Below are 12645 nucleotides of genomic sequence, written 5' to 3' on the forward strand. Positions count from 1 at the left end.
GGGCTCCCTTCTTCTGCTCCTCAGGCTTTGTTGCCCATCTCCCCACCCTGGAAGGCGGCATCATGGGGCGGGTTTGCACAAGGGCTGTGGCTGTGTCCTGCCAGGGGCTCACAGCTGGGATGTGGGCTGTGTCCCTGCAGGGTGAGGAGGGCCTGCCACTACATCGTGAACCTGCGCTACTTCGAGATGTGCATCCTGCTGGTGATCGCTGCCAGCAGCATCGCCCTCGCCGCCGAGGATCCCGTCCTCACCAACTCCGACCGTAACAAAGTGATTGCCACCCCCTCCTGCCCCCCTACCAGCGCAGGCAGAGCTCCTGCAGGATTTGAGCTCTGTAGGATCAGGGCAGCCCATGGTGGCACATGCATTGTGCTGTGGAATCTGATTTCTGCCCCATCACCTTCCGTTGTGAACCGTGGGGGTCACTCCCAGCTTCCCCCATGTGGGGTTTAGAGCCTGGGGGGAGACCAGGATGCCTGGTCAGCTGTAAAGTGGCTTGGACTGAGGAGATGCTGGTACTGTTGTGGGGCAGGTGATCCTGGCCAGCAGCATCATTTCCAACCCATTTGCATGGGGAATGGTTCCCTCCTGCCTGCACAGGCTGGGTTTGGTGCTGTCCTGAACTCTTAGGGACGAGGCTGGGTCTGGGAGAAGCAAACCAACCCCATTTTGCCCCTGAGCCAGGCAAGCTGCTGTAGCTGGGTGTCTGGGTGGGCACAGTTTGCTCAGCAGCAGCTGCAGAGCACCTGTGCCCTCTGTCTGCAGGTGCTGAGGTATTTCGACTACGTCTTCACCGGTGTCTTCACCTTCGAGATGGTGATCAAGGTAAGAGCCCTGACAGGATGCAGCATCCCTGGGAAATAGCTCAGTTCTGCAGTTCTGGTCCTCAGTTTAGAAGGTGGTGACCTTAAAGTCTGGTTCTCAGCAGTGCTGGTCCAGAGTGCTCAGCACCTCCTTTATCAGCCCTGAGGCTTCCACAAAATACCAAGTCCTACACCCAGGACACTGGGATGTGTCTGCAGTGTCCCTGTCCCCCAGCTTGGAGTCTGAGCTGCTCATCCCCTGCCTGTTTTTCTCTCTGTATCTCCCCTCCAGATGATTGATCAGGGCTTGATCCTGCAGGATGGCTCCTACTTCCGAGACCTCTGGAACATCCTGGATTTCATCGTGGTGGTGGGAGCGCTGGTGGCTTTTGCCTTGGCGTAAGTGGCCCTTGTCCCTGTCAGCTCCATGCCTCCCCTGGGGTGGGAGAAGGGTGAAACTGTGTGTTATGGCTACTAGACTCTGATTTTGTTTTATATTTTATTTCTCTGCACCCTTCTGGTCTGGCTCCTGGCAGTGGTGTGTGGCTGCTCCAGAGATGTTTCTTCTGGTTTGGCAGAAGCTGGTGAGAAAGCAGGCAGGGAGCAAGGCAAGGCAAGGTGGAGATGCTAGGAAGAAGTTTCTGGTGCAAGTGGATTTGAAACAGAGCAGAAGGGGTTGTTAGAGAGGGGGGAAATGGCCTAAAGGTGCTAGAGCTGGAGTTACACACCTGCTATTCATCTTGGGGTGCACAGAGACAGCAAAAGCACAGCCTGCCAGGTGGAGCTGCCCTCTGAACACATTTGTGCTGGACATGGTACCCCTGGCTGGTGAGTTTTCTTCTGGTCTGAGGAGGACATTGGTCTGGAGCCCTGCAGGAGTGGGGATGAGGCTGGTGGGGTTTGTGCCAGCATCCTCTGAGGCATCACAGAGAGGGCTGTGTGCTTGCCCTGCAGCATCCCCGCTGAGCATTGCTTGGAGATTGGGCCCTGGCACTGAGCTTGTGGCACCTGTGGCTACTGGGATGTGCCATGGAGGGCAGGAGCACGCAGGGATGAGTTTCCTGCTGCTCTGATGTGCCCTGTGCTGCTGGCTGGGGCAGGGGGTGCTGTGACAGTGTTCACAGGGGTCTCAGGTTGAGGGGAAGAGATGAGGATCTGACTCCACGTTTCAGAAGGTTTGATTTATTATTTTATGATATATATTACATTTAAACTATACTAAAAGAATAGAAGAAAGGATTTCATCAGAAGGCTGGCTAAGAATAGAATAGGAAGGAATGATAACAAAGGCAGCTGTCTCAGACTCTCTGCTTGAGATAGCTGGGCTGTGATTGGCCATTAATTAGAAACATCTAACATGGGCTAATCACAGATCTACTTGTTGCATTCCACAGCAGCAGATAATCAATGTTTACATTTTGTTCCTGAGGCCTCTCAGTTTCTCAAGAAGAAAAATCCTAAAGAAAAGATTTTTCATAAAAGATGTCTGTGACAGGGTGCAGAGAGCTCAGGGAGGGATGTGTGGTGCCGAGGTGGTGCTGGCAGGGAAGGAGCATCCCCTGGTCCATCCCCAGGGCTGTGCTGCCCCACTGGAGGGAGAGGAGCAGAGAGGACAGGCTCAGGCTCCTTTGTCACGCTGTTGTTCTCTCTTTGTGCCTGTGACACTGGCAGCAGTGGCTGCTGACAGGGGAGGACGGGAGCCTTGGCGACAGCTCAGGTACCGTGCGGGGCTCTCGGGGTGCCCACGAGGTCCCTGGATGGATTACAGCCCATAATCCATCCCTCCCACCTCACCCCACATTGGGCAGCAGCTCCTTCTCCTGGTTCTCACCCATTTGTGCCCCTCTGGCTCATTGCTTGTGCCTTCCTCACCCTCCTCACCCCATTCCGCACCCGGTGCCTCCAGCCCCTGCTCTCCCCTTGGGAAGAGCACGGGAGAATTCAGCTGGCCCAGCACAGGGATGGAGCAGCCCCTGGGCAGGGCAGGGGGCTGAGCACAGACCCCAGCATGGGGAAGGAGCTTGGGGCAGGTTTGCTGCCTGGGGACAATGCTCTGAGCCTCTGGGAGGCCACATGGGCCACCACGAGGATGGATGGAGCATCTCCAGGGTGTGGCTGATCCCTGCTCTCCAGGACAGCCCCTCAGTGTGTCCAGCAGGGCTCAAGGGCATCAGCAGCCTGAAGATGGTTTGAGGAGGAGGGAAAGGGAGCATTTTCCTTCCAAGGCAATTTCCATCAAGAGTTTTGATGGCTGAAGGAGCACAGGTTATTGGCTCAGCCTGCTCCTGAGTGGAGGGGTGTCCTCACCTGTGGTGTTTGTGAGGGTTCCCAGGACAAGGTGAGAGATGAGGATTTGACTCCATGTTCTCAGAAGGCTGATTTATATTAATTATATTATTATATTATATTATATTATATTATATTATATTATATTATATTATATTATATTATATTATATTATATTATATTATATTATATTATATTATATTATATTATATTATCATGCTATACTAAAACTATACTAAAGAAGGAGAAAGGATACATCAGAAGGCTTCACAAGAAAAATCATAATGAAAGCTCCTGATTGACTCAGAGAGTCCAATACAGCTGATGGTGATTGGTCATTAATTAAAAACAATTCACATGGAACCAACCAAACATGCACCTGTTGGTAAACAATGTCCAAGCTACATTCCAAAGCAGCAAAACACAGGAGCAGCAATCAGATAATTATTGGTTTCATTCCCCTCTGAGACTTCTCAGCTTCCCAGGAGAAAATCCTGGACAAAGAGGATATATCCTTAATATAATATAATTTTTCAGAAAATATCGTGGTGACGCTCACCAGTGCACAGGAATTGCTTACTGTCCCCCTTGGCCTCGCCCCACAGGGGTGGCACAATTCCTGTGGTGGCCCTGCAGCTGGCAGGGCATGTGGGGGAGCTGCCTGGCACCTTCCAGCCCTGCTTGGCACCTGCCTGCTGAGGGAAGGATGTTCCCTCTGCTGAATTCTCGAGGGTGAAGGCATGTGGAGAAGGCCTTGGCATCTCCACACACACACACACACACACACGTTTGCAGCGAGCACTGGTGTCCCCTGCTCTCTCCTGCAGTTGTAGCTGGGTACATCCTGAGCTGCTTGTGCCATGGATGGGGATTTTTGTCATGTAAACCCGCAGGATTGTCCGTCTGTCTGCCCCGCCTCCAGCCTGGCTCCTGCTGGAGGAGATGAGCTCATGGCTTCGGCAGTGAAGGGAACAAAGGCCCCACGGTGATTTCTGATGGGTTCATGCATTATAAAGCATTTCTAAGAACTCGGCAGCCCAGGGAGCTGCAGGATATTCACCAGCTCTCCTTGTCCCAGCCTGCTATCCTCCCTCTCAGTCTCCCTCCTGATCCCCAGGGGAAAACTCTGCTGCTGATGTTCCAATCCATCTCCTTTTCTTCTCCCTCTGTGAGCTCTTTGATGTGGGGCCAGGGCACGGGGAATGTTCTGAATGTTCTTCTCCTTCTCCTACTTCTCCTTCTCCTTTCTCCTTCTTTCTGCTTTTCCTTCTCCTCCCTCCTTCTCCTTTACCTTCTCCTTTCTCCTTCTCTTCCTCCTCCTCTCCTCCTTCTCCATCTCCATCTCCTTCTCCTTCTTCTTCTCCTTCTCCTTCTCCTTCTCCTTCTCCTTCTCCTTCTCCTTCTCCTTCTCCTTCTCCTTCTCCTTCTCCTTCTCCTTCTCCTTCTCCTTCTCCTTCTCCTTCTCCTTCTCCTCCTCCTCCTCCTCCTCCTCCTCCTCCTCCTCCTTCTCCTGCTCTCCTCCATGCTGCTGGGTGGGAGCAGCAGTGCCTGTGGAGTGTGGTGATTTCCTGGATGAGATCAGCTGGTGCCTGAGTCCTGCACATCCCAGCAGGAATTCTGGGGTGTGCCCTGCAGGTTTCCTGCCCCTCCTGCCTGCCCTCAGCACTCTGGTTTTCCCACAGGGATGGCCGTGGGCACAGCAGGAGCTTTGGAGCTGCTTCAGCAGTGCCATCATCACCCACAGGCTGTGTGTGCTACATCCAAATCACTGACCACCAAGTGTCCACCCACAAAGCCATCTCTCTGTGAGCCACTGTGGCGTGTCCACTGCTCCCTCAGAGCCACAAATCCTGGGAGAGTCTGTCTCCATTCATCTCTGGCTCTCCATGTGGAAAGCTAATCCATCAATCCATGCACAGCCTAAATAAAAAGCTGTAAATCTCCAAGGAGTTCAAATTAAATTAGCTGAAATAACCAGAACCTGGTTATTTCAGTAAATAAGTAAAGACCCTGCTGGCCTTTGCCTCCCTCTGAGGCTGCAGTTCACAGCAGTTCTGCAGAGCTGTCCAGGGCTGGTGGAAAGGTTGGTGCAGAGGTTGAGTGGCCAGTGTGGAGCCCTGGGTGTGCAGGGGCTGATTACCCAGCAGAGAGGCTTCTTTCCTTGCAGCATCTCCTTGTGCCCACTGGGTCTGGAAGAGAGAAGGACCCCTAGGTACTGCAAAATAACCTGGTGTGAGGCAGGTCAGGGCACCACAGAAGTGCTGCCAAGTTAAATTGTCACCTTTTCAGCACACCTCCCTCACATTGGACTGACACACAGCCGGGGGCTGGGGTGAGTTTGATGTGTTTTAGGAAATGTTTTACTTAGAGGCTTTGCCCCCAGTGCTGAGCACTCTGTGTGCACGTGGCAGGGACTTGGCTCAGACAGGGGCAGAGGCTTGGTTACAGCCAGGGACCTTGGAGCCCACCTTGGCTTGTCCAATTGGAGCATCCTGCTGGCTTGCAGGAGACCCTGCACTGCAGCTCAGGCTCAGTGGAGCTCTCAGTGGAGGTGATTTAGCAGAATTTGGATGGGAACTATTGTGGCTTGCAGGTGGCTTCCCTTGGAGGCACCTGCCTTTGGCTCCCTGACCCCACAGCTCCTGGCTGAGGAGGACTGTGCCTTCCTGCTGCTGCCCCCTGTCCCACTCCATGCAGGTTCCTCGTGCAGCAGAGCTTTCACCACGTGCCCGCCACCCAAAACCTCCAGCAGGAAGGGCAGGAGAGGCTTCTGGAGGGGTCCCTCCCTGGAGATGTGCCCCATCCTGAGGGCTACATGGTCTACACACTGTGCCTTTCTCCCAAGGTCTGGGGTGGTGGGCAGCTGCTGCAGGGTCCCCGTGCAGCTCCCCTGACCCTTTTCTCACCTTCCTCCTCTCTTTCTTTCTTTTTCCACCTCTCTTCTGGTGCTGCTCGCTGGCTGCTGGGCTGGATCGCCGACAGGAATGCTTTGGGGTAACTATGGTGCTCGAGGCCTTGTGGCATGCTGCTCCTGGGAGTGCAGGGGGGTGGCTGCAGGTGGAGCTCAGTCAGTCCCACACCTGGGCTGACCCTCAGCTGCGTTTTCAGGGGCTGCAGCACGCTGCTCTGCAGGCACTCCTGAGGGCTGAAGGGATCCCCCCTCAGCAGGTGTCAGACACTGCACTTGGGGTGACCTTGGTGACAACTTGCACCAGCTGAGTGCTGCCCTCAAACCCTCACCCCAGCCCTCAGTCAGGTGCCCCAGGCCTTTATCCAGGCCCTATTTCTGAGCAAAACAGGAGCAAAGTGAGTCCTAGGTCCGTCTGTACAGTTGCTTCCCATGCATGTGAGGGCTGTGCTCCTAGGGAGGGCTATTAATTAGTGGTTTTGTTTACATCTCATAATGATTAAGCCCATTATTGTACTCCCTGTTGCATTAACCCTCGCCAAGGAGCTGTGTAATTGGGAGCATCTGTTGTTGCAAGTAATTTCCTTGACGTTTTTCGAGGGTGCCTGGTGGATCCAAGCTGTGCCACCTTCACCAGGACCTCGAGATCCAGGCTTTGGTTAAAAAAGAAAGAAAAAAAAAAACACCTGGTATTGTGGTTAGGGGAATAATCATCATATGCAAGAAATGAGGGTCATGAGGGGGCTTTTAAAGAATTCTCCTGGTAAGCTCTGCCTCCCTCAGCTGATTTGGGGTGAAGGCAAGAATAGCTCTGATCTGGAGAGACCTTTGAGACCCTCCCAAGGGTCCAACCCCTGTCAGGGACACCTTGGTCAGGGACACCTTCCACTAGACCAGGCTGTTCAGGACCCCATCCAGCTTTGCCTGGAACACTTCCAGGGATGAGGCACCCACAATTTCCCTGGCAATGTGGACCCCATTGAGCAAACCTCCCTCATTTTATTCTGCATTTCTTGCAACGGGAAGGAAACAATTGCAGCAGTGGTGACCCTGCACAAGCCCTGTTTGCAAACAGTGTGTGCCTGTGCCCTGCAAACCTCCTGGCACTGCCTGCCCCAGCCCTGGCACTGCTTCCCACAGTGAGGGGTTTGTTGAGGTCACTGGAAGGGTGCTAATCCCAGGAAAAAGGGGATTGCCTTGTTTTCCATCTCTGCTGGCTGCCGGAGGAGCCGCATTGAGGTGGGCTGAGCGCTCAGCAGAGTTTGTGCCCCTCCTGTTCCCATCTTCACACGTGCTGGGTGGGTGTTGTTGGCAGTTCAGCTCCCCAGGGCACCAGGTCTACAAGGTTATTGTCTCTCTGTTCCATTTTTGGGTGTGTGTGCCTCCCTCTGACATGGCAGGACCAACAAGGGCCGCGATATCAAGACCATCAAGTCCCTCCGTGTGCTGCGGGTCTTGAGGCCCCTGAAAACCATCAAGAGGCTGCCCAAGCTGAAGGTAATGAGCTCCATCTCCTGCCTTACATCCTCTTCTCCTCTTCCCTGGGAGCAGGGACCACCCCAGTGATTTGTTTGTGAGCAATAAATGAGTTGTTTTCAAAGCTTTTGGGGTGTTCTAGGAGCCCCTCGTGTCTGGAGGTGCAGTGAGTTTTTAAAAGCAATCCTGGAGCACTGCAAGGTGTCCAGAAGTAGTTCCTCTGCCAAGGAAAGTGGGGCTTGAGTGGACAAAATGGAGCAAGCCCAGATGTTCTCCTGAAAAATAGGCTGCCCTGGTTTTGGAGAGCTCAAATCTCTTTGGGAAGTTTTTCATCTTTCCCACCAGAGCAGGTTGCAAACAGCTCAGGGTTTTGTGTGCTGTGCTGTCATGGTGTTGCACTGGAGAGGGATTTCCCATCTCAATAATTGGATTATTTCTGCATCGCAGGTAGGATTATGAATTTCCCTACCTTAGCTCATGGGATACAGAGCCAAAAAAGAATATGAGAACAAGGAAGCCCTTTTTTTAAAACTTGTAAGTGGTTTGGCTGATTGATGAGACTAGGGTGCCACCCCAGAAACATGGGGGATGACCCCAGCTTTTCTTCCTGATCAGTGGATGGAGTCAGCCTGTGTCAGCTCCTTTCTGGAAGTGCCTGTCTCCATCCGGGATACAGGGATAAGGAAAATGAAACCTGGTCCCATGAAACAGAGATCAGGACAATCCCCACTTGAAGTGCTGTGAGAGCCAGGGCTGAGAGCACTGAGGAACGTGCTGCTGTGGCAGGCAGAGGTATTTGCTCTGCCTTGCTATTGGGGTGATGCAAAATGATGAAGTGCTCGCTAATTAGTCTTGAGTGCTGCTAATTGCATCATTAGGATGGTCCCCCATCTGCTTCCCTGGTTGCAGAGAACACTGAGGACACAAATATCCATCCCTGGTGCTGTCTCAGGGGCTGCATGGTCCCTACACGTGTGCTGTAGGTGCTCTGGGTGTTAACCTCATTCACAAAATAACTTTTGGCCTTGGAGAAGGCCCAGCTCTTTCCTTCTTTTCCCAGCAAGTAACCTGGTCTTGGTTCAGGGTTGTGGGTTCCCCAGGGTGAGCTCTGCCCTCTCTTCCAGGCTGTTTTTGACTGTGTAGTGACATCTCTCAAGAACGTCTTCAACATCCTCATTGTCTACAAGCTCTTCATGTTCATCTTCGCCGTCATCGCCGTGCAGCTCTTCAAGGGGAAGTTCTTCTACTGCACTGACAGCTCCAAGGACACGCAGAAGGACTGCATGTAGGTGCCCTGGGGAGTAGCTCTGATGCTTCTGACCCCTCTGGCAAGGGCAGGGCACTGGGTCGTGTCTGCTGTGGGTCCCTGTTAAGTCCTTGCTCCTGGGGACAGCATGGGCTGAGCCCCATCCCCAGAGCTGTGGCTCATCCTTCTGTGGGGTGCAGAGCCCTTAATTTGCTCCTGTTCTTTCCTCCTTCTCTTTTCTGTTTTACTTTCCCTTCCTCTCTACTCTTCCTCATGGCTGAAGGGAGGAGAGGTGACCCCCACACACACCTGTGCTGCCCCCAGGATTCAAACCCACCATCCCACACTCTGGCAGCCCAAAAACCCAAGGTCACTGCTCCCTGTCCCCCTTGCAGAGGGAACTACGTGGACCACGAGAAGAACAAGATGGAGGTGAAATGCAGGGAGTGGAAGCGGCACGAGTTTCACTATGACAACATCATCTGGGCTCTGCTCACCCTGTTCACGGTGTCCACGGGCGAGGGGTGGCCCCAGTGAGTATTCTGCTCCTCTGTCCCCTCCCATAGGGGTGGTCACCCTGTTGGGGTGGTCAGGTTACACCCAGTGAGACTGAGAGAGGAGCTGCTGGGCTGAGAGGCAGAGAGAACAGCAAATTATACCAGCACAAAAGGGGTTTTAGACCTGCTATGAGACAGGAGCTGTGGCTGGGATTAGCTTCTTCCTTAGGGACTGAATGATGGAAAATGCCTTTTCTGTGTGGCCTGGAGATATGTTTGAAGTCAATATTAGGGATAATGGTAGGACTGGACCTCTCTAAATGCCCATGTGAGCTCAGGCAATATTTTTTCTCAGTGTGCAGAGCACGGGAAAATCCATTTTCCATCAGGGAAGCGGCAAAGCACCATAAAACAAAGTGTAGCCATTTAAAAGGGTCATCCTTGGAAGCAGATTAGGACAGAGCTTTACCTTGTCATTACACAGGCGTGGACAGGCAGAGCTGGGTCACATTGGAAGTGATGGATGTATCCCTGGTTGCTTTTCTCCACCTCTCTGCCCACAGGGTGCTGCAGCACTCGGTGGATGTGACGGAGGAGGACCGCGGGCCCAGCCGCAGCAACCGCATGGAGATGTCCATTTTTTATGTTGTCTACTTCGTGGTCTTCCCCTTCTTCTTTGTCAACATTTTCGTGGCTCTCATCATCATCACCTTCCAAGAGCAAGGAGACAAAATGATGGAGGAGTGCAGCCTGGAGAAGAATGAGGTATGGTCTGGGGAGGGGGAACAAGGACATTTCCATGGGGTTTTCAGCAATTTGGGAGCTTGGAACTCCCTTGCTATCAAAAAGGTGAGAAACCCATGAGCCTGCTGCCTACCAAGATCATGAAGGAAGGAATTGTGGCAGCCACCAGCACCTCCCTGTGGTATTTTTTGGGGTCCCCTGTGGCAGGAAGGAATGATAAATCTGACTCCACATTCTTAGAAGGCTGATATGATATGACATTACATTATGTTATATATTATATTATGTTATATATTATATTATATTATATTATATTATATTATATTATATTATATTATATTATATTATATTATATTATATTATATTATATTATATTATATTATATTATATTATATTATATTATTCTAAAACTATACTAAAAAATAGAGGAAGGATACTTACAGAAGTCTTAACAAGATACCAATCAAAAACTCGTGACTCTCTCCTCAGAGTCCTAACACAGCCTGACCGTGATTGGTCATTAAGTCAAAACAATTCACATGTTGGATAAACAATCTCCAAAGCAGCACAAACATTCCAAAGCATCAAAACACATTTCACATTGCACATTCCAAAGGAGCAAAACACAGGAGAAGCAAATGAGATAATATTGTTTTCTTTTTTCTCTGAGGCTTCTCAGCTTCCCAGGAGGAGAAATCCTGGCGAAGGGATTTTCCAGAAAATACAATGGTGACACTCCCAGGTGTCCATGGGGGTCTGATGGGTGTTATTTTGTTGCAGAGGGCCTGCATTGACTTTGCCATCAGCGCCAAGCCCCTGACGAGGTACATGCCCCAGAACAGACACACCTTCCAGTACCGCGTGTGGCACTTTGTGGTGTCCCCGTCCTTCGAGTACACCATCATGGCCATGATAGCCCTCAACACCGTGGTGCTCATGATGAAGGTGAGCTGGGGCTCAGAGGGAGGCTGTCCCCTTCATCTGGAGCAGTAGGATCAGTCAGGATGGGAGCAGAGGGAATTTTGGATGTGGAGATGCTTTGAGACAGTGTGTGAATTCCCTGGGCACATCCCCGTGAAACAGCACAGGACCCAGACAGGAGGTGGCACCTTTTCTAAAGGAAATGACCCAAATTATTTAGAGCTCTTAACTACTGCAGGCAGACCTGGATTTCCTCTGTGCTCCCTTCTTAGAAGGAGTGGCATCTGTCCTGGGAGAGGGGTGGAGAGAGTAAGGAGGAGATGTTCCTGATGCCTCCAAGGCTAGGAACAAACATGGACCACCACAGGCTTGTCCTGAGGGAGGGGTGAGGAAAAGATGGAATTCTGGAGGCAGCCAGGGCAGCAAACATAGGCCATGTCAGGTCTGTGCTGGGACAGTCACCAGCCACGAGGCTGGCAGGCCCCTCCTGGCTAGTGCTGTCTCTGTTTCCATCAGTACTATTCTGCTCCATACACCTATGAGCTGGCCCTGAAGTACCTGAACATTGCCTTCACCATGGTGTTCTCCCTGGAGTGCGTCCTCAAGATCATCGCCTTTGGCTTCCTGGTGAGTGCCTGCTCCTGTTCTTTAGGAGGGTGTTAATTTGCACTTTGGCAGTGCACAGATCACTGAGGGAAGGTGTTAATAACGTGAGGTTGCTGCTACTTATTTTGGATCCTGGCCTGAGAGCTGCTTTTGGGCTGGAGTCCTTTGGTTCTCATTGCACTTCCCAGTGCTGGGGAAAGCCACACTGCTGCTTTACTTCTTGCCTTGTGCTCTGTGCCTGGGCTGTGCATGTTCTGTGCTGCTGTACATGCTGGGGGCTGTGCTCCCTTGTTTCCCCAAGTCAGGAGGTGCTGCTGCACTTCTGTCCTTGTACTGTACCCAAGCAGCAGTGAGACCTCCCTGATTGATTCACAGTGCTCAAGCTCCCAGCTGCTCATTTGGGATCTGAAACCACGATTGCTCTTTCTTCAGCTATTCCTTGCTGCTTATGGGAGACAAAGCTCACTGCCAGGAGGGTTTCTAGCCACCCTCCTTGCTCCCAGTAGCACCAGTCATGGTCATGTTTGGTGTTGTGCTAGCTGCTGTGTATTTGGAGTTTTTCACAAATGGGACAGGACTGCTGGGTTACATTCCTTGAGCTTTATTGCAGCATCAGCTTCATTACATGGTTGAGACAATAGAAAGATGGCAAAAGCTCACGTCTTGCCAAAAACAGCCAAAGGTTTCTTTGTTACAGAACATTTAAAAAACTTTCTAGCTAATAGCACATTGCTAAAGCTTACAGATGATTGTTCTATCCAATCACAAAAGCACACATACACCTGCTTCACACAATGCTTGCTTGTCTACTCTCTATTAACAAGACACAATACTTCATTATTAAGCTTAAAACCTCCTACTATCTCGCTAAGCATATTTTTCTGCAGTCTTAAGGTCCATCTTAGCCAAGCCTAAAACTCAAGCTATTGTTTCATGTCCTTGCTTGCTGTACTATTGTAACTTTTTCTGCTTTCAGACTTTGCAGCTGTAGCTAGTTCTAATTTCTCTGTTCTGTTTCCAAGGCCTGCTTTTACATCTTTCTGAAAATCTTCTTACCTTTACTATTTCCCACACTGCTGCACAAACAGCAGGGGCTGAGATGTGTCCAGGTGTCTGTGAAGAGGAAGGCAAAGCAGCCTCCTGGCTGTGAGGGTCAAT

General features: G+C 51.4%; 1 protein-coding gene across 6 annotated transcripts in view; it reads left to right on the forward strand.

Annotated features, from left to right (window-relative positions):
* CACNA1E (calcium voltage-gated channel subunit alpha1 E) overlaps positions 1–12645 on the forward strand; it is a 131527-nt gene that overhangs the window by 90957 nt on the left and 27925 nt on the right. For 4 of the 6 annotated variants that reach the window (XM_066556196.1, XM_066556192.1, XM_066556195.1 and 1 more), the window contains 10 exons: positions 141–270; positions 766–825; positions 1096–1202; positions 6072–6083; positions 7398–7494; positions 8598–8758; positions 9115–9252; positions 9780–9981; positions 10741–10905; positions 11398–11508. In XM_066556196.1, the coding sequence (XP_066412293.1) occupies positions 141–270; positions 766–825; positions 1096–1202; positions 6072–6083; positions 7398–7494; positions 8598–8758; positions 9115–9252; positions 9780–9981; positions 10741–10905; positions 11398–11508 (1183 nt within the window). The remainder of the gene's footprint in view (positions 1–140; positions 271–765; positions 826–1095; positions 1203–6071; positions 6084–7397; positions 7495–8597; positions 8759–9114; positions 9253–9779; positions 9982–10740; positions 10906–11397; positions 11509–12645) is intronic. The other 2 variants (XM_066556194.1, XM_066556193.1) reach the window with 1 other exon arrangement.

Source organism: Molothrus aeneus, chromosome 9, assembly GCF_037042795.1.
Source record: "Molothrus aeneus isolate 106 chromosome 9, BPBGC_Maene_1.0, whole genome shotgun sequence".
Classification (NCBI taxonomy): domain Eukaryota; kingdom Metazoa; phylum Chordata; class Aves; order Passeriformes; family Icteridae; genus Molothrus; species Molothrus aeneus.